General features: G+C 33.1%; 2 protein-coding genes across 2 annotated transcripts; both read left to right on the top strand.

Moving 5' to 3' along the window:
* Positions 1 to 2109: 2109 nt before the first annotated feature.
* On the top strand, positions 2110 to 12643 carry LOC134688094 (uncharacterized). Its single transcript, XM_063548563.1, has 6 exons — positions 2110 to 2130; positions 3479 to 3550; positions 4176 to 4308; positions 4966 to 5097; positions 12204 to 12281; positions 12615 to 12643. The coding sequence occupies exons 1-6, from the start codon at positions 2110 to 2112 to the stop codon at positions 12641 to 12643; spliced, it is 465 nt and encodes a 154-aa protein (XP_063404633.1).
* Positions 12567 to 16188, top strand: LOC134686518 (uncharacterized). The gene is made up of 5 exons (XM_063546185.1): positions 12567 to 12686; positions 13422 to 13629; positions 14497 to 14600; positions 14996 to 15089; positions 15917 to 16188. Exons 1-5 carry the CDS (start codon positions 12675 to 12677, stop codon positions 16156 to 16158), a joined length of 660 nt encoding a protein of 219 aa, XP_063402255.1. The 5' UTR covers positions 12567 to 12674; the 3' UTR covers positions 16159 to 16188.
* Positions 16189 to 25200: the final 9012 nt, after the last annotated feature.

Here is a 25200-nt window from a genome sequence, read left to right as displayed (position 1 = left end):
GTATTATATATCAGACGTCGACAACATACTATGTAATTTGTTACTCCACAGAGTACCAGACACATGTACCAACCCGTGTCTGTCTATGTTCTGTAAACGATCATGTGGGAACTGTGGTATGTATTATATATCAGACGTCGACAACATACTGTGTAATTTGTTACTCCACAGAGTATCAGACACCTGTACCAACTCGTGTCTGTCTATGTTCTGTAAACGTTCATGTGGGAACTGTGGTATGTATTATATATCAGACGTCGACAACATACTATGTAATTTGTTACTCCACAGAGTACCAGACACATGTACCAACTCATGTCTGTCTATGTTCTGTAAACGATCATGTGGGAACTGTGGTAAGTATTATATATCAGACGTCGACAACATACTGTGTAATTTGTTACTCCACAGAGTACCAGACACATGTACCAACTCGTGTCTGTCTATGTTCTGTAAACGATCATGTGGGAACTGTGGTATGTATTATATATCAGACGTCGACAACATACTATGTAATTTGTTACTCCACAGAGTACCAGACACATGTACCAACTCGTGTCTGTCTATGTTCTGTAAACGTTCATGTGGGAACTGTGGTAAGTATTATATATCAGACGTCGACAACATTCTATGTAATTTGTTACTCCACAGAGTACCAGACACATGTACCAACCCGTGTCTGTCTATGTTCTGTAAACGATCATGTGGGAACTGTGGTAAGTATTATATATCAGACGTCGACAACATACTGTGTAATTTGTTACTCCACAGAGTACCAGACACATGTACCAACCCGTGTCTGTCTATGTTCTGTAAACGATCATGTGGGAACTGTGGTATGTATTATATATCAGACGTCGACAACATACTGTGTAATTTGTTACTCCACAGAGTACCAGACACCTGTACCAACCCGTGTCTGTCTATGTTCTGTAAACGATCATGTGGGAACTGTGGTATGTATTATATATCAGACGTCGACAACATACTGTGTAATTTGTTACTCCACAGAGTACCAGACACATGTACCAACCCGTGTCTGTCTATGTTCTATAAACGTTCATGTGGGAACTGTGGTAAGTATTATATATCAGACGTCGACAACATACTGTGTAATTTGTTACTCCACAGAGTACCAGACACATGTACCAACCCGTGTCTGTCTATGTTCTGTAATCGATCATGTGGGAACTGTGGTAAGTATTATATATCAGACGTCGACAACATACTGTGTAATTTGTTACTCCACAGAGTACCAGACACATGTACTAACCCGTGTCTGTCTATGTTCTGTAAACGATCATGTGGGAACTGTGGTATGTATTATATATCAGACGTCGACAACATACTGTGTAATTTGTTACTCCACAGAGTATCAGACACCTGTACCAACTCGTGTCTGTCTATGTTCTGTAAACGTTCATGTGGGAACTGTGGTATGTATTATATATGAAAGACTGATGCTGGGTCTCTAGATCTTATATGTATATCCGATGATTTGTCTTACATGAATCTGTCAAAGTTGAAACAAACTTTAGGTTGTGTCAAAAAGAGCAGTCATTGTAATTGGCTAATACCCACGTCCCACGCCATTAGTCGGTTGCTGTTTTTCATATTTGGTTTTTGTTTATTGTTTATTGTTTATTATATAAACCAGGCTGTTAGTTTTTCTTTTTTTATTTCGGGCATTTTTCATAGCTTTTGGGGTTTCATTGGCAATCATACCATATCTTCATATCTTTCAGGGATAATATCAAGCAATTTTACAATAGTAACACAACGTGTATACCTTGGTGGTCAGGGACTATTTACTCTTTCTTACCACGTAAGTTCAACTCTGTTTTTGGTGGGGTTCGTGTTGTGCAATTTTTAGTTTTAATTTTATGTTGTGTTTTGTCGATTGATAACCGTGGGTTTTTTTTTGTATTGTCTGTGGCCATAGTTTCTTCTATTCTTATCGTCGACTTTCAATCTTCTCCACTTATAGAGTACACTATAAAGGGTCAAATAATAAGGTCTGTATCTTGTATTTAGGAAATGTATGCATATCAAATAACAAGAGCCCATATCACTTACAATTATATATGATTGTATAAACACACTCTGATCATGAGAAGTAGAACCACCGGGGTTTGTCAAGAAATTAGCAATCAAAGTCAATTTCGACGCGTTGGGTTCGAACTCACAGCCTAGGTGTTGACAGGCTTGTGATACAGTACTTGTACTACTATTTACCTCTTCTTAGACCGCGAGGCCACGACAGTTTGTATAATATGCAATCAAATAAAAATAGATACTTTTTAAAATTCATTTGTAGTTTTCTCCTTTTTCTGTAGGTTTCTGTTTACTGTTGTTTATTCTGTTCAACAGTACACATATAAAAGTTCCACTATGTACTATGCATTATAGCTAATCAAAATGAATACTTTAATATTCATACATGTACATGTAGTTATTATAATACCTTGACGATTATTATATATTTGTCTGTTTCCTTTTGAAGCCCTGAAATGTTATGATTGTACTGATATCAAGGATCCGGGTAACTGTACCAGCTTTAAGACATGTTCCAGTAATAATGAGGTAATTAGTCACGTGTTCCATTCTAACATCAGATAAGATGCTATTTCTGCTATCTCTTCGTTGTGATAAAAAAAGAAAAGGAATTCAATGAGACATCACCCAACAATAAAACAACGTAATGACTTTATGTTAATAATATGTTAAGCAGGATAGTAAAATAGAGAATATTACTTTAATATGTTTTTATAGATTTTCTCATTTATATGACGCATGATGCATTCCTTTCAAGAAATTAACGCTTTACCACTAGTAACTTTTGCTATTCGGTGTGAACCTAGGCACCGCGTTGAAGACCATACCTTGACTTACAATGGTTTACTTTTATAATTGTGACTTGGATGGAGAGTTGTCTCATTGGCACTCTTACCGCATTTTCCTATTTCTATCAGACAGTTAAAATACATGAGTTTAGTTTTTTTCGAGAGAAAAATATTCGACACCAATGTAGTGTGTTTATCTAAGGCCATCTTGATATTTTGGATGACACGTAACATTTTTTAACATTTTTTAAACTGAATCTTCTATTAAAATTATGAGCTGTTAAACTTTTGGTAGTAAGACAAAAAAATCATTGCGTGTTTTACTTTTATGAAATTTTAACTTAAGAGGGAAAAGGAGTTGCTTGTTCATGCACATTACTAGTTTGACTCAACTACACAGTCGCGCTACATCAACCATGTTTATTATATCTTTGTGTGTACGCTTATTCTATTTCGGAGGGTATGTGATAGGTTTGTTATCTGCTCTTTCGTCGGGTTTTGTTCATTGGGAATACAAAAAGGTGAATGAGTTTTTCCTTTTGTCAAATCATATAAAAATTTGTAATACAATAGTTTTTTTCTTTTGTTTCTCATTATATTTATAATGTACACTAACACTTAAAGTTACATTGCAGTACTGTTTCAGTGCCCAGTCATTTACTAACGATTTACATCTGGCTTTTCGTCTTGGTTGCAGTACTAAAGATGTAAGTGTTACTTTCAGTTTAGATTATGTCAAATATTTTATGGAAATAGAATAATACACAAAAGGACAAAATGTAGTCTTTTTTAGGAAAGAAAAAATAGATATGGTGATACAAAATAAAAAGTTTCAAAAGATAGGTGGAGGAAACCAAAAGGATACTCAAATTCATACGTAGAAAACGAATTGACAAAAAATAGCAAACAAACAAAAAACGACAAAATAAAACACCAGTTTATACAACATCGATAACTAATGACTGATCACAAGGGTTTTATAATTCAGGGGCTATGCGTATTCGTGAAATAATTTGTTGTTTGGTGACTCGTCTGTTTAGTTTTGAATTAGTAACTTTAGGTATTTTAAATATGAATAACGTATTTACGTAAAGAAAAGCTGTATTTTTTTTATGAAATATTGTAATAGTAATTCATATTATTTAGATACATCATAAGTAGGTAACCACTAAATGTAAACACACTATAATCCTTTAAGTCAGTGATTGTCGTTGATAGCTTTTTGTCATATATCTTTTGTTCGTTTATTGTTTTGTCAAAAAATAGGCCTTTGTTTGTTTTCATATGAATTTCTTCAAATTTTGAATAAACACGTAGTATATTTTTTTTCAGACTTGTGAACAGTTTGCCAGTTCAGAACAAAAGAGAGTAAATTTTGATGAAGGGTGCTGTAACCATGATAAATGTAACAACAAACCACCATCTTTGTTACATTCGACGCCTTTACCAACACCTAACCCAATCGGTATGTGCATGTTAACAAAGAACGCCAAATAACCCGATCATTAAATGTATACTAGCTTATATACAATAAGTTCCCACACATCTAACCAGAGTTAGTACAAAGACTAAAATATTAATCATTAGAATAACTTACAATAAATCAAGCTATAGGTCAAGGTATATACTGGATGAGAAAATAATCACAATTCCAGAATCACAACAGATTCAAAACAAAAGGGACGAAAGATACCAAAGACACTGTCAAATTCATAAATCGAAAATGTACTGACAACGCCATGGCCAAAAATGAAAAAGACAAACAGACAAACAATAAGAAACATGACACAACATAGAAAACTAAAGTATAAGCAACACGAACCCTACCAAAAACTAGGGGTGATCTCATGTGCTCCGGAAGGGTAAGCAGATCCTGCTCCACATGTGGCACCCGTCGTGATGCTTATGTGATAGCACTTCCGGTAAATAGTCTAATTCGGTAAGTCACATTCATGAAAGGGAAGGGGATCGATGTAAGGAACATATTCGATATCATCTGCGAAACGGTTATTCTATAACGGTCAACATATTCAAAATATATATATCAATAAAGCATAGATCTAAGGTTAATGCTATTAACTATCTTCTATCAAGTCTCCACTATTTTCTTTACATAACACAGTGCCTACTTCCGGTAGTGATTTCTGCGTCAACAAAGACGAAGACACGTGTCAAAGATTTGCTCTATTGTATCCTAATCCATGTCAGTACGACTGCGTCAAATCACTGTGTCCCCACATGTGTCAGCAATGTTGTAAGTAATGTAGTTATATTTATACCACTATCTATATCACTCTATTTAACTATTTATAAAATTGCATATCAAGGCTATTCGACGTCAATTACGTTGACCCTTTCCTAATAACTCAGTTAACCCGCACATATAGGCGACGTCATATGTACTGTTTTAATCGAGTTTGTTAAGTTTAACTGAACTTGTCCAATCATCTCCCGGCTTGCTGGGGAAACAAAGAACATACTTTCAAAAGTCGTAAAAACTGCCCAATAAACCAATAATCAGGTTATCTGCATTATGATATTCTAACAAACCAACTGATCGACACAAAATGAAGATTCGAAGTTGTAATTTTACAATATCAATATGCAGACAACCTAATTATCGGTACATATGTGTTCGTGTGACTTTTTAGCTCACCTGTCCCGAAGGGACAAGTGAGCTTATGCCATCACTTGGCGTCCGTCGTCTGTCGTCTGTCGTCTGTCGTCTGTCGTCTGTCGTCGTCTGTCGTCTGTCGTCTGTCGTCTGTCGTCTGTCGTCTGTCGTCTGTCGTCTGTCGTCTGTCGTCTGTCGTCTGTCGTCTGTCGTCTGTCGTCCGTCGTCTGTCGTCGTCTGTCGTCGTAAACTATTTCAAGAATCTTCTCCTCTGAAACTACTGGGCCAAATACTTTCAAACTTTAACTGAATGTTCCTTAGGGTACCTAATTTATAAATTGTATCCGAAGTTTTGATCTATCAACAAACATGGTCGCCATTGCTAAAAATAGAACATAGGGGTCAAATGCAGTTTTTGGCTTATAACTCAAAAACCAAAGCATTTAGAGCAAATCTGACAGGGTTAATATTGTTTATCAGGTCAAGATCTATCTGCCCTGAAATTTTCAGATGAATCAGACAACCTATTGTTGGGTTGCTGCCCCTGAATTGGTAATTTTAAGGAAATTTTGCTGTTTTTGGTTATTATCTTGAATATTATTATAGATAGAGATAAACTGTAAACAGGAATAATGTTTAGCAAAGTAAGATTTACAAATAAGTCAACATGACGGAAATGGTCAGTTGACCCCTTTAGGAGTTATTGCCCTTTATAGTCAATTTTTAACAATTTTTCGTAAATCTTAGTAATCTTTTACAAAAATCTTCTCCTCTGAAACTACTGGGCAAAATACTTTCAAACTTTAACTGAATGTTCCTTAGGGTATCTAGTTTTAAAATTGTATCCGAAGTTATGATCTATCAACAAACATGGTCGCCATTGCTAAAAATAGAACATAGGGGTCAAATGCAGTTTTTGGCTTATAACTCAAAAACCAAAGCATTTAGAGCAAATCTGACCTGGGGCTATATTGTTTATCAGGTCAAGATCTATCTGCCCTGAAATTTTCAGATGAATCAGACAACCTGTTGTTGGGTTGCTGCCCCTGAATTGATAATTTTAAGGAAATTTTGCTGTTTTTGGTTATTATCTTGAATATTATTATAGATAGAGATAAACTGTAAACAGCAATAATGTTCAGCAAAGTAAGATTTACAAATAAGTCAAATGACGGAAATGGTCAGTTGACCCCTTTAGGAGTTATTGCCCTTTATAGTCAATTTTTAACCATTTTTCGTAAATCTTAAAAATCTTTTACAAAATTCTTCTCCTGAAACTACTGGGCCAAATACTTCCAAACTTTAACTGAATGTTCCTTAGGGTATCTAGTTTGTAAATTGTATCCGAAGTTATGATCTATCAACAAACATGGTCGCCATTGCTAAAAATAGAACATAGGGGTCAAATGCAGTTTTTGGCTTATAACTCAAAAACCAAAGCATTTAGAGCAAATCTGACCTGGGGTTATAATGTTTATCAGGTCAAGATCTACAATGTATCTGCCCTGAAATTTTCAGATGAATCAGACAACCTATTGTTGGGTTGCTGCCCCTGAATTGATAATTTTAAGGAAATTTTGCTGTTTTTGGTTATTATCTTGAATATAATTATAGATAGAAATAAACTGTAAACAGCAATGATGTTCAGCAAAGTAAGATCTTCAATTAAGTCAATTTGACCAAAATTGTCAATTGACCCCTTTAGGAGTTATTGCCCTTTAAGGACTTTTTTCGCAATTTGTTCATCATGTTGACTTACTTTAAAAAATCTTCTCCTTTGAAACTGCTGTATCAATTTCAGCCAAATTTAGGCTAAATGAGTTTCGGAGTATTTAGTATAAATTTTATATTTTATTTCCTTGTATGTCAGGAAATATAGCTACTATGGCTAAAATAGAACATAGGAGAAAATGATTATTTTTTTGGGCTTTTGAAGAAAATAGGACGATCCAAAAAACATTTAAATAAATTGAAAAGCCAAAATAATCATTGATGAGAGATTTAACCAAAAGAATTAAGGTGAGCGATTCAGGCTCTTGAGAGCCTCTTGTTTGTATATGAATAAACTCATGATAGATACCAGTATTAAATTTTGTATTCACGCCAGACACGCTTTTCGTCTACAAAAGACTCATCAGTGACGCTCAAATCCTAAAAAGTTAAAATGCCAAATATAGTTCGAAGTGTTAGAGCATTGAGAACCAAAATTACTAAATGTTTTGCCAAATACAGCTAAAGTAATCTATTCCTGATGTAAAAACGCCTATATATTTATGCACGTTTCGGCAACAAAGATTAACGACAGAATGTAGGTATCCCTATGGACACTTATTGTGCCCCTTTAATAGCAGACTTGTTTTTGTACTGTTCCGAATCACAATTACCCAAATGGAAATACAGCTATGAAATGTTGATGGATTCAGTCGAGGATTTTGCAAAGCAATGTGATAGGCACGATAAGGAAGACCTAGACACTCTTTCCTAACGGATTAATGCAGTGAGGTCGTTAGTACTATTCAGAATTAAGAAAATTAATGGGTCTATCAATACCCATGCTACGTCAATCTTTAAACACCCAAAGGTTGCAAAACACTAATCCTACCTCTATGACAAATATGTTGTTGTCCCAGAAGATAAAGCCCCAAACAACATCGTGTATGTGTGTAAAACTCACAACATTAACTACTTGATAAACGAATAAGGTATTGATACTTTACTTGGAAACTCAACATATACCCTCACGACAAAAGAGGAAATCCTGGACTATCAAAGGTCTGTTCTATGTTCCTTTGGAATTTCAACCAAAGATGAAGAACTGGATCTTCCATCACTGTATTAGATACCTTAACTAACTACATAAGTGTCCTAACAAACAACGGTATATTGCTGGGTCTTCCAAGTGCTCCACGAGACCTCTTTCTAAAGTATTAACATCTATTTTATCAGCAATCAAAGATCGTCTTCAAAGTTATTGTGAAACTGTCTATTCTAGAGGTGGCGTGAATCAGATATGGATACTTGAAAATTCAAAGATCTTTTAAAGTACATATGATCTAACTTTCGTTCATCTTGCAATAGTATTAAAACTTTTGACTTTTCTACACTTTACACAAGTATTCCACATTCAAAACTAAAAGACAAATTGGAAGAGTTTGTATTGCTTTGTTTCATAAAAAAAGAATGGCTAACGTTGATGTAAGTATCTTGTCTTAGGAAAGGACAAATCCTTCTTTGTAAAGGATTTTTGAATTGATAACATGTTTGTTACGTTCGGAGAACGGGTTTTTCAACAGACTGTCGGCATTCCAATGGGAATAAAAAGTTAGCAATATACTTTGATACTTCTTTCCGCTATATAGATGACGTTCTTTCACTAAATAATTCAAAATTTAGTGACTTTGTTGAACGCATCCATCCCATCGAACTAGAGATAAAGGATACAACAGATACAGTTAAGTCGGCCTCATATCTTGACTTACAAATAGAAATCGACAATGAGGGTCGTTGAACACAAAACTTTACGATAAAAGAGATGATTCATGTTTCCAATTGTGAACTTTCCATTTCTAAGTAGCGACATTCCAGCAGCACCTGCATACGTAGTATATATCTCCCAATTGATACGATATTCCCGTGCTTGCATTTCCTATCATGATTTTCTAGAAAGAGGATTGCTGCTCACAAGGAAGCTATTGAACCAAGAGAAAATTTGATGGACGCCATTACGAGTTTGTTGACCGTTATGGAATAACCGTTTCACAAATGATATCGGATATGTTCCTTACGTCGTAACTACAATCCCCTTCCCTTTCATGAATATGACCTACTGGATAAGACTATTTACTGGATTTGTTATAACAGAAGCAACACGACAGGTGCCACATGTGAAGCAGGATCTGCTTACCCTTCCGGAGCACCTGAAATCACCCCTAGTTTTTGGTGGGGTTCGTGTAGCGTATTCTTCACTTTTCTTTGTTGTGTCATGTGTTTTTTTGTTTGTCTGTTTGTCTTCTTTCAATTTTAGCCAGGCATTGTTAGTTTATTTTTAATTTATGAGTTTGACTGTCCCTCTGGTATCTTTCGTCCCTCTTTTACGACTAAACTCAGTAATTGACAAATTCAATAACATTTACCGTTATCTTGATGATGTTCTTTCGTTAAATAAAAAAGAATTTTCTCAATATACTGCTGAAACTTACCCCAAAAAACTTACTTTGAATAAATCAAATTTTAACGGTAATAACTGTCTTTTCTAAGATTTAGGTATTTCGGTTTTAAACGGTTAACTCCACACTAAAATTTACGACAAAAGGGACGATTTTGCGTTACCTATTGTTAATTTTCCATTTTTAGATGGTGGTGTTCCTTTGGCACCATATGATGGCGTTTTAAATATTGCACAGTTTGTTTGCTATGCCCGTGTCTGTTGTGACGTTCTTGATTTTAACAAACGTATTCTATGTATAACTCGTAAATTATTATTACTAAATAGTTACCATAAATTACTTAAAACCTTTACATATTTTTTTCATAGATATAAAGATTTGGTTTTCGAAGTCAGGTTGTACCTGTACAAAACTTATTCAAAACGGGATAGTTGATCCTCATTTTTACGGAAATGTTGTTAATCGTGCACGGAAATTTAGAAATGATCCTTGTAAACTTATCGCTCCTGTAAATAAACTTATTCTAGAAGGTTACAAATTCGACACTGTAATAAGATCAATGAATATAGTTTTTATTTGTATAAATACTGATTTTGTTCTCGGTAAACTGAAAGCAAACTAAGAAATACTAGTATGTTTTTATAGGATTAAACGCCTTTTTTAAGGAATTTATTGATTATAAATTGGACCAAGTCACTCACAAACATATCATGAAGTCTTTTAAAGAAGTTTATTGGTGTATAAACCCGACCAATTCTCTCACAAACAAATAAAAGTCCGAAAGACTTCAATGATGTTTGTTAGTGACTTGGTTCAGATTTTACACCAATACATTCTCTTAAAAAGGCGTTTAATCCTTATAATTCTTTAAAATTAGAGATAGGGAATATATTTTACAACACTCGTTATCTCTATCACACATAAATTGTTTATTTATTTCATTAAATAGGCCTGGCGCGTAAAAATATATTTGTTGGTTAACACCTGTATGTTGGCATTGCACAAGGTCATATTTTTCTCTGACTGTTTATGACGTCTTTACACTAAATCCATTGGATGTTGGATGTGTACGGATTGGTAATTTAGATTTAGAAGCATGATTTATTTATTAGTTATCAGGGGCTTTGAACTAGCTGTCAGTTAACTGCGATTACTCTCAGACCTGTTCCTAGTGCCCTTTGTTGATGGGATGTACAAGTACCCGACCACGTCCACTTGTATTTTTGTCCATTCGATAGTTAAGCCCTTTTCAACTGATTTTTATAATTCGTTCTTATATTGCACTTTTATACCACTTGCCTAGGTTAGGGGAGGGTTGGGATCCCGCTAACATGTTTAACCCCGCCAAATTATGAATGTATGTGCCTGTCTCAAGTCAGTAGCCTGTAATTCAGTGGTTGTCGATTGTTTATGTGTTACATATTTGTTTTTTCTTTCATTTTTTTAAATAAATAAGCCGTTAGTTTTCTCGTTTGAATTGTTTTACATTGTCATTTCGGAGCCTTTAAGAGTTGACTATGCGGTAAGGGCTTTGTTCATTGTTAAAGGCCGTACGATGACCTATAGTTGTTAACTTCTGTGTCCTTTTGGAGAGTTGTCTCATTGGCAATCATACCACATCTTCTTTTTTATAATTAGTATTTCAAAAATTCTAAAGTTTTGTAAACAGTTTATTTATAAATATAAATATGACCATATCAATGATAACTCATGTCAGCACAAGGTAGACTTGTTTTGCTATGACAAATAAATACCCAGAACGGAGATAACATTGAATTGAAATGAGGAACATGTTACATGTAAAGAGTAGAAAAAAGGCAGTCGATGGGTCTTAAATGCAGCGAGAAACTCTCAGAGTTAGTCCTCAGCTGGCCCCCAAATAAAATTGTGTACTAAAATTGAGAATGAGAATAGGGAATATGTCAAAGAGACAACAACCCGACCATAGAACAGACAACAGCAGAAGGTCGGCAATAGGTCTGCAATGCAGCGAGAACCTCTCGCACCCGGAGGCGTCCTTCAGCTGGCCCCTAAACAAATATATATACTAGATCAGTGATACCGAACGTCATACTAAACTCCAAATTATACACAAGAAACTAAAATTAAAAATCATACAAGACTAACAAAAGCCAGAGGCTCTTGACTTGGGACAGGCGCAAAAATGTGGCGGGGTTAAATATTTTTTGTAAGATCTCAACCCCAACCCCACCCCCGACCCCTATATATAACTCCAGGCAACAAAGAATAAAGAAACACATAGCAATACGCTCCGTAAAACTCAGTTTAAAAGAAGTCCAAGTCTGATGTCAGAATAGGTATTAAGAGAAACTAAGCAAAAAAAAGAAGATGCACTTTTGTAACTTTCAACAGGTTAAATGTCAGCTCCTCAAAGGTCAAGGACGTCAGAAAACGAATTGACAAATTGTTAATTGAGGTTTAATATTTTCTTAAATTTATTTATAATTTCTGTCGCTATATAACAGAAAGTAATGAAATACTTTCACAGAAGGATTTAAACAATCTTATCCAGGCTGAATAGTTACATTCCTATTTTATATCTATGTTTTTTCTTTGAAGTTTATTGTCTTAACTGCGACGGAATTTCAAACCCCAATCAATGTAAACAGATAACCGTCTGTGGGAATGGGACGGCAAGTATAATATACCTCATAATAATAAGGGTGGCTTCAGAAGTCACATTAACACAACTAAAAGCATTACACTTTATGGGATCACATTTAAATTGGTCAAAATAAATAGATCCAATAACTTAGCTTTTAAACGTTTATTTCAAATATTGTAATTTTTCTAATTTATAATGAAGTAGAAAAACAATTTGAAAGGATATGGGGTATCCATCGATAACATATATTATTATGTACACTTTCATGTGTTAACTAGTTAAACGAAGATCACTTTACTTTTTTTGTACAAACAATACACGTATGATATATCTTTTATTATTATATTGAATTTTATTCATTACAGGTTTGCTATGGTTACGAGAAGCTAAATAATGATCTGCAGATTGTTGTGGAATTAGGCTGTATGGATTCTCAGGTATACATATTTATACTAATATTGATTGTTAATTCATATTATTAACAATGATGAAGCAGAATTATAACCATTCAATACATCATAGATATACATTGTATACTTTTTATGCAGTGACTTTTTTTTTAATTCAAGCTGAACTGTATATATCATACGATATTTGCAGTAGTATGAACTTCAACATTCAGTATTTCCCCGTACATTTCTAATATCACAACGCTTATGTTGTTACATCACCGGGAAGCTAGATAGATATAGTAAAATGTGGTTTGAGAGCATATTGTTTTCTGATGTCGTTTAAGCTGATTTGCCTCGGGTTAACCGGTGCTCTTCTTTCATGAAAGTAAACTAAATATTTTTTTATACAACATTTATTATAGTATTGCGATTCTATAACTGCTTAAATAAAATAATTTCAAAGTGTCATGTTATTGCCGTTTTAAATGTTTTAAACTCTTGATTATTTTTAGTTTTAAAAAGATTCCAGACTAAAATGTTCATTTGTTGAAAAGGGACGGATGATCATATGCTCTATGTCCGAACATCCTTGCCATCATATGGAATTGATATTTTGAAACAATAGACAAGTTTAAAGTTCCCTCCATTTCGACGATGCATAATGTGCGGTTTCTCATCATTCTCATTTCTTGAAGAATCTGTTCGCATACAAAACAGTATTTAGTTATCTCAATTAATAATGCCTTGATTTAGAAAACATTACGTCGATTTCTGTTATAGCAATGTTCGAATTTGATGTCACCTGCAAATCACCCATTCAACCAGTTTGGTAGAAAACGAGACTTTGGTTTGATTGGTGGATGTTGTACTGGTGACCGCTGTAATATTCATCCAAACGGGGTTCCAGTCGTAACTACAACACCTCTACCTACTTCAGCGATTCCTACCACTACTGTTACAGTGCCCAATCATACAGTTCCTGTTAATAGTATGTATACCTACCATACTTCAACCATTCAAGTAGCGTCTGCTTTTATAACATGTATTCCCAAGATAATTGCAGTTCCTGTCATAGTTTCCTTGAGATGATTGTTTGATTCTTACAAGGAAACTTTTAAAACTACAAGGGTTCCAAGTGGTGTAATTGATGGCATCCCATCGAAAAGTTTAAATTCCTGTAAAGAACATGAAACTTGCCACTATCCAAAACTGGAAGGATCAAATGGCTTAGTATTAACTCCTTCTGTAGATATCTGTTTATGTAAGGATTCACAATACAGTTTACTTTGATAAAATATGGTAAATATGGTCAAAGGGGTATAATAAAGTACACTATAGAACACGTGTACGTATTCATTAATTTCTAAGTGTATGTCAGTGTAAAGAATTGAATGAGATGTGGTAAGAATGCCAAATAAAAATCTCTCTACAAGAAACCAAATGACGGAGTATTTAACACCTATATATCAATGAGAAAACAACCAACGACAAGCGAATTGAATTCAACATAACAAGCTCTAATTTACTCGATCGTACCTTATATAAATCAAAACAAATTATGAAATATAAACTTAAGTAGTACCATCGAATGTCGATATTAACATAACCCAAATAATAACTTTTTTCCTGATTTGTAAAAGGCACATAAATATTCGACTAGGCGTAACTATGTAAAGTAAATCTATTTTTTTCGTCCTAATAACATGTAAAAGTATTTTATTATTTGTCTAAATGTTACTCTGTTTTAGTGATATCCATATGACGGACTCTGTACTTAGACATCCCGTCATTTTGTAAATGTTCAAGGTGAAATTTTTGTATTCTTTTCTTTCACTTTTAATATGTTTTATTGCAGACTGTACGAGCTATGTCTATCGGGACTGTCCTCCAAGTTTTGTTCCACATGGGCATTTCTGTTATAACATAGGAAATCAGACTGTTAACAAACAACAAGCTGAGGTATGCATGTATTAAATTATAACTATAATGTCTATGATTTCATTTCCTAAATATTTTATCAAACGTTTATTCTGCTGGATGTGGTCCTTAAGTTCAAAATTTCAATATAAAAATAAAAATGTGGTATGCTTGCCAATGAGACAACTCTACACAAGAAACCAAATGACATAGAACAACTATATTTAAACCAAAGTTGCCCTTCATTTCATATTTTGTTCTTTATAGCAAATGCATGGAAGTGATGCACACGAAGCACCAATATATATGTGTTGTAATTACCCGTGCCTATTATAATGAACAGATAATTGCTTAGATTGCATTTTTATTGTATCAACCGCTCTTGTGACATTGTGCGGCGTTATCTTTTTAATAACTAGCAGCATCTTTGATTTCAGGATTATTGCCATCAGCGATGTGCTAGTTTAGTCAAATTCTCGGATAAAACAGAGATTTTACAAGTATTCTCATATTTCCAGCATAAAAATCATGGTGAGTGTTTCGTTTCCTGGGAGTTTGCATAGAATTTGTCCTAGTAGAATCGAAATAATTCATGAGGGCTTGACTGAATCTAGATAGCCCCCAAGAATTATTTCTTAATTAAAATTTATCCAAATCTATCTAAATACGTTATTGTAAATAGTTTGAGCATGTCACTTATTCTGTTTGCTCCGTTCTTTTACGCCAATCTAAAAGTGCATTAATTTATGGGAACTGCATATGTTTGCCTTCACCTAGAGCGCTTCGATCCAAAAGAATTGCTGTATTTGTCCTATTAGGATCGAAATAATACATGGGGGCTTTAATATATCTAGATTTTACCACAGGTTGTCCCTTTATGCCGATATTTTACCCCCTCGCTGTGGCTCAGGTTAAAATATTTGTCATAAAGGGCCAACCCGTGGTAAAATCACGATATATTCAAGCCCCCGTGAATTATCTCTGATTTTTTTGTTTTTTTTTCAATAAGCAGATATTTTGCTCCCAAAATAGAAAAAGGCAAAGTTAACTAATTAATTATGAATAATATATATAGGAGACCAGCAGACGTGATATCACATTCAATAAAGGCGAAAGCAATAATTCGGATATTTAAAACGATTACCAAAATTCATTTTATCATATTTGGATTCAATATATGGCACTGATTTGTTTAGTTACCGAACAGTTAATTTTAAAGAAGTTCCGTGAATCCTTATTCTATCTACATATGTGTAAATACATTAGTTTTTTAAAGGGGATTTCAATTACACACCTGCAATATTTTTTTATTCTATGCACACATATATCTTTATATAAATAAAATATTTTATTTATAGAGGCGTTCACGTCACTTACAAGAGATATAAAGCACCAGTATTGGTACTGGGAAAGCGATGACACTATAGTGTCCAGTCAGCTGTTGGAGAATGATTTCCAGTTAACACAGGACTCGTGTGCTGTTGCCTACATTACGTTTTCTGTTGGTATACATTCACATTCAGTCTATACCTATGGACTAAGTCCAGTATCGTGTACACATAATGCAGTTCCAATGTGTTATATCCGGAGGTCCACATAGTGTCCTTTTGAACTTCACTTGTTAGCGTACTAACATTGCAATTGTGTCTAAATTGAGATTGCATTATGATGTTTATTAGAATGTTATTAAACCTTTAAACCTATATCGACTCCGATGTCTTATTTGTTATGTCGAATTTGAACATAATGAACCGACGAATGTTGTGTGTTGATATGGTAAATAAACTCATCATAGATACCAGGACTAAGTTTTGTATATACGCCAGACGCGTGTTTCGTCTAAAAAAGACTCATCAGTGACGCTCGAATCCAAAATAGTTAAATATGCCAAATAAAGTACGAAGTTGAAGAGCATTGAGAACAAAAATTCCTACAAAATTTGCAAAACGTGTGAGGATGATTGGGAAAGGTAGAATACCACGTACATGACATCATATACTAGTCCCCATAAAAAATTCAAAGTTAACGACAATCAGAACACGAGTCAATAACACTAAAAGATATCTTTTACAAGATGGGCGCCAGTGAAGTTGTGATCTAAACTAGCTCTGCAGTTTTGGCAGTTTTTATAGTGATTTTTGATATTTTCATGAGATAAAAATTTATACCAGAGTGTTCAACTTTTGAAATGCAACCGGGATTTGGGTTTATTTATGGACATAATTTCAATTTGTGAAAGAAACTTTTTTCTATAGTGAAAACAGTTTTGAGTGATTACTATTCAGTGTATTGAAAGTGAAACCCTAAACATGCCACCACCTCCGGCCATTAAGATTAACACCAAGGACAATAAGGAAATTAAGAACAAAGATGGAAATAAAACATTTCAGGCTTTATTAGCACCAAAGAAATATCAACAAATAGCTAATCAAGGAAATCCACCACCAAAGCGTGACAAAAGAACTTTCTCAGATGTGTCAGAGGAGAGCCTTGAGGTTATTCATTCAGATTTTAAGGACATCATAAAAGCCTTCTAGAGACTGTTAAAAAATCTGACTTATATAATCTTGTCAAACCAAAGGACTTAAAAGATCTTGTGACAATCATTGTAAGTAAGCTATTGTCTACACTGAAGGAGTCAATTACTGAGGAATTTAACACCAAACTGAAGGAAAGAACTGGAAAGTTGAAAGATGAGATTGATGCTCTTAATAAAGACAATGAGAACTGAAAAGAGAGACGTAGAACAAAAGATAGGCAAATAGAAGAGCTTCGAAAAAAGTGGAAGATTGCAATCATAGGTCCATAGATGCACTTAAATCTGCAAACTATATGAACAGTGCACCAGAAAACATAATATAAGAATGGTGAATTTTCCAGAAAAGAGAAATGCGAACTTACGAGATGTTTTCGTAAAAATGGTGAAGAAAGACTTAAATGTTGAGATAGAACCATCAGATGTCATAGCAATACATCGAATCTCTGGAAAAGAAGGTAACATCCGTAACACAGACATTAAAATCAAGATAATGAGAAATAAGAAGGGGTTGAAGAATGACATTAAATTTCATGACGATATAACCCAAAGAAACTCTATTTATAAATAGTGGAAAAGCTTTCTTGATTAATGGGAGGTAACTTTATATAACTAGAATGTTTTTTTTAGATATTTCATATATTATAAGAAATTTTTACTCATAACTTTCTAAAGAACATATGTTCAAAGATTTGCTTAGAGTTGAATAAAACATTCAAACTATATTATTGTACTAGTTCTTCATTTTCAAAACCATTATTTTTTATTTTTATCATAAAATCGTTCTCAACACACTGAAACTTTATATTGATATTGAAAAAAGAGAATAGTATACTAGGTTCTCATTTCTGTTAATTTGAAAAGGAAATAAAGCATTAACACCAAATTATCAGAATAAAAAATATGTTATTTATCATATGAAGCCAATCTGTAAAAAGTATCTGATGTATATTGAATATTGTTTCAAGCGCCATCTTTTGTGTATGTTTGTGATGTATAAATGTTTAATTAGTATGGGTATGCATTTTTATTTGAAGTATTGTACTGCTTTGCTTTTCTATTGTCTGATTGAACATATTACTTAATGAGTATTGATAATAATATTACAGTTTTATCTATGAATGTGAGGGGCATATTTTCGAGCAAGAAAAAAAAATTAGATATTTTTGATTGGGTTAGCGGTAAACATGCATCTTTTGTTTGTTTTCAAGAGACTCACAGTAATGAGGATATCGAGAAACAATAAAAGTGCTGGTGTTAGTGTGATTTTTAAAAGGGTCTAGATTTTAAATTCATGATTCTAAGATAGACCAGAAAGGTCGTTTCATTGTTTTAGACTTATCATTATATTAACAAAGGCTAACCTTTGTTACTGTTTATGGATTTAATACTGATGACCCATCATTGTTAAGTGATAGTTTACATCACATCTCTTGCTATACTTATACTAGCATCTTGATGTGTGGTCACTTATAATATTCTGCACAATAGAAATTTGAACTCTCGTAATAAGATTGACGAAATTTCACAAACTTTTGAACTTTTAGATCCATGGAGAACCTGTCATCCAGATGACAAAAAGTTTACTTGGCATCAAACCTCCCCGATCAAGCAGATTACGTTTTAGTGAGCGAAGACTTATTTTCACTTATGAAAAATGCAAAAATTATACCTGAATACAAAACCGATCACTCAGCCATTGTTTTCACATTTTCTGCCAGTCTTGATAAAAGGGGTAAGGCATATTGGAAGTTTAATTCACAGTTGTTGAGAGATACTGTATATATTGATAAGGTAAAGATTTGTATTAAAGATACTGTTTCTGAGTTCTATCTTTCATACAGTAGAGATGACCTATTTTATGTACAATTGTCTTGTAACGCTCATTTTTTTCTTGAAGTACTGAAGATGAAAATCCGATCCTTGTCCATTTCACACAGTATATCTATAAAATCAAAAGAAGAAAAAGAGCTACTCTGAAACTTGAAGAAGATATACTAAATACACGATGTTGCCCTCACCCATGATCAACATGACCTGTGTGAGGGTAACTTGACATACGAGGAATGTGCTTTAACATTGAGTAAGATGAAAAATGGGAAAACCCCAGGAAGCGATGGATTTACTGTCGATTTTTACAAATTCTTTTGGAGAGATCTTGGACCATTTGCTAATCGATCATTATTCTATGAATATGAATCTGGATTTTTTTCAGATTTTCAATATCAAAGTGTCATATCTTGTATACCAAAAGAAGTAAAAGATAGACGATATATTGGTAATAGGCGACCTATCAGCCTATTAAATGAAGACATTAAGATAGCTTCTGCAGCTATAGCAAACAGAGTTAAGTCTGTATTATCCTTTATTATAAGTGACACTCAAAAGGGATTTATCAAGGGGAGATTTATTGGGGAGAATACTAGATTATTGTATGATTTGATGCATTATCTTGAATATCACAACATGAGCGCCTTACTTTTATTAGTTGATTTTGAAAAGGCATTTGACTCTGTTGACTGGGTATGTTTACAAAAAGCATTAAAAAGTTTTCATTTTGTTCCTTCGATGTGCAGATGGTTTGAGACTCTCTACAAAAGTGCTAAAAGTTGTGTAATCAACAATGGCAATTTGTTATTTGTTTTCAATCTTCAGAGTTATTGGTGTTGAGTTATTATCGTTGAAACTTAAGTCAAACCCAAAAATTCACGGTATCCTTTATCAATAAAAAACAAACATTTTTAATTCAGTATGCAGATGATACTTTTCTAACTTTAGATGGTAGTGAGACATCACTACAAGAAAGCCTTAATTGTTATTTATTCGTTTTATATTATCTGGATTGAAAATGAACAAATCAAAGACAAGAGCTGTTAGGATTGGTAACAAAACATTTCTGATTAAATATTGTGTCCTAATTACAATCTTATGTGGTCACACACAAACTTTAGACATTTAGGAATATATTTTTCGCTTGATTTAAAAAGTATTCTTGAAATTAATTTTAGAAAAAAAGATCAAAGAGGTTTCAGCTATTCTAAAAAGCTGGCAACATAGAAAATTACCATTACTAGATAAAATTACTGTAATTAAGACTCTGGCATTGCCAAGACTGATTTATTTGTTGACTGCCCTGCCAAATTTACCTCACTCACGATTAAATGAGCTGAGTGCTATGTTTTTTAGTTGCATTCGAAATTGTAAGACTGATAAAGTAAAGCATTGTTCTCTTATTGCATATTTTTCACAGGGAGGATTTAATATGGTGCATTTGCATTCTTTCTGTACATGTCTTAAATTATCTTGGGTAAAGCGATTTTTATCAAATTCAGATGGTACTCGGCATACTTTATTGCTAACAGAACTGAAACAGTTAGGTGGTGACAGAGTCTTTACATTACAAAAGGATTAGATTAAAGAAATTTCTAATTGTGTAAACAAATCCATTTTTGGAAAGACATATTTGAATGTCTACACATGGCAAAGCCTTATACAAAGTTATGTGTTCCAGAAATTTTGTCATTGGATATTTTAAACCTTATACCACTATCTGAATACCCTGTTTATATGAAATGGAAATTATAAGGTATACAGTTTATAAGGGACATTGTAGATAGCCAAAGTAAATCACTACTAACATTTCAACAAGTAAGACAAAAACTTGATTTGGAAAAATTTTGAAATACTATAGTGTATTATCTAACATTCCAAAAAATAAAAAAAAATATATAAAAAATACATCTTCTGACATCAAACTCGGACTTCTCTTGAACTGAATTTTAATGTGCGTATTGTTATGCGTTTACTTTTCTACATTGGTTAGAGGTATAGAGGGAGGGTTGAGATCTTACAAACATGTTTAACCCCACCGCATTTTTGCGCCTGTCCCAAGTCAGGAGCCTCTAGCCTTTGTTAGTCTTGTATTATTTTAATTTTAGTTTCTTGTGCACAATTTGGAAATTAGTATGGCGTTCATTATCACTGAACTAGTATATATTTGTTTAGGGGCCAGCTGTAGGACGCCTCCGGGTGCGGGAATTTCTCGCTACATTGAAGACCTGTTGGTGACTTTCTGCTGTTGTTTTTTTTATTTGATCGGGTTGTTGTCTCTTTGACACATTCCCCATTTCCATTCTCAATTTTATCAAAGATTATTGTGATTTGAACTTAGAAAATTTTGCTCCTTTTGGTGCATTTTCTAAAAGGATCTTAAGAAATAAGAAGTTAAAATTTGTATACAGAGATCTTGTAGATAAAATATACATACTCCCATATGAGAAATTTTTAAAATGGGAGGATGTAACAAATTCTGAAATCTCAGAATGGTCTAAGTATTTTTCGCTTTTGAAGAGATGTTGTAGGGAGACATATTTAAAGAACTTTCAATATAAAATATTACATAGAATTATACTTACCAATACATCTTTATATATAATAATTTTTGGTTGTCATTTTTACAGAAAATTAAATTATTTGATGAGCATTTCAGCATTAGCAAGATGGAAATTTTATTGGGATTTAATACTAAGAGTTTGTTTACAAATTTGTTAATACTTATAGCTAAAAACAACATCTTAAGATGTAAGTTAAATAATATAGCTCTTAGTTTTATAGGACTTAAATTCAGAATTAAACAATACCAATCAAATGAATTTTATATTGCAAACACAATAATAGAGCAGCATCTAATGAAAGATGCATGTCCCCACTACATACAATTTTTTCATGATTTATTATCATTTATACTTTAAAATATTCTATATATAGTGAGCAGTGGTATTTTGAATTTTTACTTTATATATAAACATGCATGCATACTAATGGTAAGATTGCAGCGACTGTGTGTAAGTAGTGAGAGAAAGTGTGAGCTATATTCTTTGTTTTCTTTAATAACTATATTCTTATGAATTATGAATATAAATTTAAAAAAAACAAAATGGATATTCTTGTATATAACTTTCAATATTTACCCCAAATATCATAGTCAGGTGGTGATTGTAGGGGTATTGTAAAATCCTGATTATTGAAAAACAAATAAAAGATAAAACAAAAAACAAAAAACACTAAAGATCCACAAGTATGCACCTGTAGTTTCATAATCGCCATTTTCAGATTTGCTGCAAACAATTAAAATATTTATCTGTTTCCTAGATGTGAAATTAAAATCTTTTTGTGATGAAGATAGTCTATCATCTCAACGTATATTAGGTTGTTATAGTGATATAATCAATCATTATTGATATAACAAGTTATTACATTCTGTGAATGATATACCTATATATTTATGTAGCACAACAAGTATAAAATAATGAAAAAAAAATCAATGCGGAAACCAAAATTTTACAATACAGACATCCATGTGATCAGCAAATTCACATTTTTATCTAGTTTCCTGTTTGTAATGAAACACGCGTATTTACATGTGAATATTCACAAAGTTGTAAAGGCACACTACATGTAATTTGTCTACTTATATACTGGATTCGTGTATAAGGAAGGTATGTTTGTATATATATAATTAGACCTAATCTACTCTGAAACCAAAATATGCTTCTTAAAACGCCTTGAAAGAGCTTCTTTTATTTTTTCTTATTTTTCTTTTATTCTTTATTCTTTTTCTTTTAGTCTTGTGTCTCTACTGCTTACGGTTTTTTGACACTGTACTATTTTGGAAACGAAAAGAACGACCTGAGCATATGCATAACAATCACATTACATGATCGTACATTGTGTATCAATAATAAACACATAATTATCCAGTAAATATTACATGTAATAAGTATGTGAATGTGATAGAATGGCTATCATGACTAATACATATCAATGTCAGTTTAAATAAAAAGATGTAGTATGGTTGAAAATGAGACAACTAAAGGTTTTTATTTATATTTGATTCTAATATGGATCAGTTTGAAATAAATTTCATCTACAGCCCCTTCAAATATGATTGGTTTATTGATAAATTGATCAATCAAAAGATTAATTGATTGATTGATTGATTGCCATTGGATTGTAAATTTCTGCAAAGCAGATGAATAAAAACACTAAAATATAAATTTTACCACTACATCGATAGTGAACCTATGTTTCGCATATCGAAACAGTTAAAAAAAATCAAATCTGTAACGCAGGACTTGCCGAGGATCTAATATATTCAAAAATTGATTGCCAAAGTTATACGATCAACAACATAAAAAATTAGAGAAAAAAAAGAATAAAGCTTAAATCATTATCCATGTGATCCACATGAAATAATTTGCTTGCTGAGTTTATATTCCGTTTTGCTATTTTTAAATTTTAATCTTACATAATTAAATGAAATATACCAGCCTTTAGTTCTAATCAACAATATACGCAATGAACAAGAATAATTTTTGCCCCTCCTATATATCAACAAAATCTGAAACATAACGCACCACATTAATTAAACATTCTGAAGGATGTACACTTCTGAGGAGCCAAAAAGTTCTGGAATTAAACTTTTTTTTTAACCTGATTTTTGGGTTGATATGACTGTACAAAAATAGTTGGTGAGGAAAAAATCATATGGTGAAACACTTCTTTTGCTACAACTCTTTGAAAGTACCTCTATTATAAAGCTTGAATTACGATTTTCAACAACACAATTTTATCTTCGCATAATTTTATCAAAATAAATCATAATTTGACACACAAACATAAAAGTTTGAAAATTTATTCCAATTTACATGGCATCTTATGCCTTACATCACAATTTTATTAAGGAACATATAAAATATATGCCAACCTTGATGTTGGAATTGCTAGTTCGGTCAAATAAAAGTAGCATTTTTAGTTTTGCTTTAAATAAAGTAGATAAAAGGCTGAACATAAAGAAAAAATAACGTAATAGTGCTAAAACTTTCACTTATCATGTCACAAGGTTACATATTTATATAAAGAGATGATTTATTTTGCAGATGTGATGTTTGCAAATGTCCAAAATTACTCCTTATGAAGATTCCAGGCACGGCCAGCTGCTTGACATGTTTTCTATCAATAATGGATGGGAAACGTTTTATTCATCAAGTCCACCGTAAAATACGTCATCATCAGAAGTTGACCGCTTGCTGTTTATTAGTTTGCTGTTTATTGTCATTGTCATTGGTAATTTTGTTTAACATTTTCTTCCGTACGCTTTCAGTTGATTATGCGCCATTTATTTGGAGTTATTACAATCCGAGTTGGTTTAATGTAACCTTTATAGAATCCGCTTCAACTCCTGGTCAATTATTTGGCAGTGTCACAGTAGACTCAGAAAATATACTTAATCTGAAAGAAAATCACAGAGAAAGCTACAGACAACTCGGTGCTATATTGGATGATAATGATACCCAGAAGTTAAGGGCATGGCATGGACTAGATACTCGTTTAACACTTGGCGGGAAAATAGCAACATTCAACAACGTAGTTGTGTCGTCTGATGGTTGGATCGTAGACAGTAAATATGACCTTGCGGTTAGAAATGGTGGCTGCCATACAACAGCAAACTTCTTTGTTCGGAAATTTTTGGTGACGCGATACCAAAGTGTTATAACAATCGCCGCACGTTGGTGTGAAGGAATATGGCACTTTCCAATGGAGGCATTAGTTGGTTTAGCACATATAACAGATCTCAATTATCATAATAGCTTCATCCACGTCTCAGAAGAAAATAAATGGGTAATGCAATGGCTCGAATTGATTGGCGTGAATAGAAAACGAGTAATCCAGGGGACTATATTTGCAGATACATTAACTGTCCCTCAAATGGCAAAATGTGGTAGTCCCTCATTTGGTCAGCTCCAATGGTTGCGTAAAAGTATTTCTCTAAAAGTTCCGTTTGACAAACGCAGCATTTTATTAATAAAAAGAACTCGAAAACGTGTGATGCCGAAATTTCATGAAATTCAAAGCTTGGTTGAAAAGTTTGCCAAAGAAATGGATTTAAACTTTGTTCTCCACGATGATCATTCATTGCCATCATTAACTGTTCAGTTAGAACGTTTTTCAATGGCTTCCATTGTAATAGGTCCTCATGGTGCCGGAATGGTAAATCTTATTGCATCACACAATAGAACATGTGTCATTGAATTTTCACCAACTGAT

This window comes from Mytilus trossulus, chromosome 10, assembly GCF_036588685.1.
Source record: "Mytilus trossulus isolate FHL-02 chromosome 10, PNRI_Mtr1.1.1.hap1, whole genome shotgun sequence".
NCBI lineage: Eukaryota > Metazoa > Mollusca > Bivalvia > Mytilida > Mytilidae > Mytilus > Mytilus trossulus.
Note: the sequence above shows the minus strand (reverse complement) of the source record. Positions and strands in the feature narration are given on the sequence as shown.